This window comes from Dichomitus squalens, assembly GCF_000275845.1.
Source record: "Dichomitus squalens LYAD-421 SS1 unplaced genomic scaffold DICSQscaffold_192, whole genome shotgun sequence".
Taxonomy (NCBI): domain Eukaryota; kingdom Fungi; phylum Basidiomycota; class Agaricomycetes; order Polyporales; family Polyporaceae; genus Dichomitus; species Dichomitus squalens.
This window is the reverse complement of record NW_006767074.1, coordinates 2,613-3,805: the sequence shown is the minus strand read 5'-3', so window position 1 is coordinate 3,805 and position 1,193 is coordinate 2,613. Positions and strand designations below refer to the sequence as shown.

Sequence of the window (1,193 nt, the reverse complement as noted above, 5' to 3'; positions counted from 1 at the left end):
TGCCGTCTCCCTTACGGGGCCGTTATAGATGCAAACAGACCAGATATTGATTATGGACGCGTATTTAAGTCCTGAAAGGGATATATCGCGTGCCAACATGTGCTTATGTACGTTAAAATACCCCAGATTGCTTCTAATATAGTTGTGTACGGCTTCCAGAACACTTGCAGCCCTGTAAAATGTGTGATTGGGACACGTGCGCGGCTCGGAATGGACCGGCCGAGCCGATCCCATCTTATCTGATGGAGATAAGATTGGGCGTCTATCTTGGCCCAAAGGGGTGCATTGCTCGTCCCTTCTCCCTTGTCCTCCTGCCTGTGTCCTGGAACTCTGGTCTGCTTTCTTGCTGCTGCTTAACTCAAAAAAACTCTTGTCTTGATGCCTGGGGACCAAGACGACGCAGATCCGACGCCTTACAGCCTCCCAGCCGTGTTCGGAAACGCCGTCGTCACGGTGCTGGTCCCTTATCGCGGACGCTAACCCCGCTTTTTCCTCAGTCCCTCCTCTCTCTCTCTCCGACCGCCACCGACGACAGTCTCACTCTTCGTGCGCTCGTGAACAGCAAGGATGCCGGCGTCGTCATTGGGAAGACTGGCGCAACCGTCGCAAGACTCCTGGAACAGACCGGCGTCAAGGCTGGCGTCAGCAAGGTCATCCCCGGCGTCCATGAGCGGGTTCTATCCTCCCCTCTTCTCGCAGACTCCTCCTTGGACGTGTCACGACGGTCTCTCTGGGCCTGAAGAGCCCCCCTTTCGACGCTGAGGGTCGACTTCCGCCCCCTTCTTCGCATGCTGGACGCGTCGCGACCATCGCAACAGGCGTCGCGTCGTTCTCATGGTCGGCTCTCCCGCTCTCTTTCTCTCTCTCACATGTTTTGCTACAGCTCCGCTTCCTGGCTCTCCTCTCCTGTTGACGTTCCCCCTCTTTCTCTTATTGGCACGGCGCGCAGAGGCCGATAGGTATGCCCGTATGTAATACGGGCGCCTACCGGTCTCTGTCGTCGTTGTGCTCCTGACCTTCCTCCAGCCTTCTCCCTACGGTCCTCCCTCCTGCCTATCGGTGTCTTACTTCGCAGGAGGTGCCCCTACACTACCGGTATACAAATTTACAGCCCAGCCGGCCACCTTATTCGACGTCGGCGGCCCTCACAATCTTACCTCGCGCCCCCAAGCCCCTCAAAAACTTTCTCACCT

The 1,193-nt window shown here is 56.8% G+C and overlaps 1 protein-coding gene across 1 annotated transcript; it reads left to right on the top strand.

The window, feature by feature from the left end:
- Positions 1 to 378: 378 nt before the first annotated feature.
- On the top strand, positions 379 to 740 carry DICSQDRAFT_175830 (uncharacterized protein; the record flags this gene model as incomplete). The annotated part of the gene is made up of 2 exons (XM_007371701.1): positions 379 to 453; positions 498 to 740. The coding sequence occupies 2 exons, from the start codon at positions 379 to 381 to the stop codon at positions 738 to 740; spliced, it is 318 nt and encodes a 105-aa protein (XP_007371763.1).
- Positions 741 to 1,193: the final 453 nt, after the last annotated feature.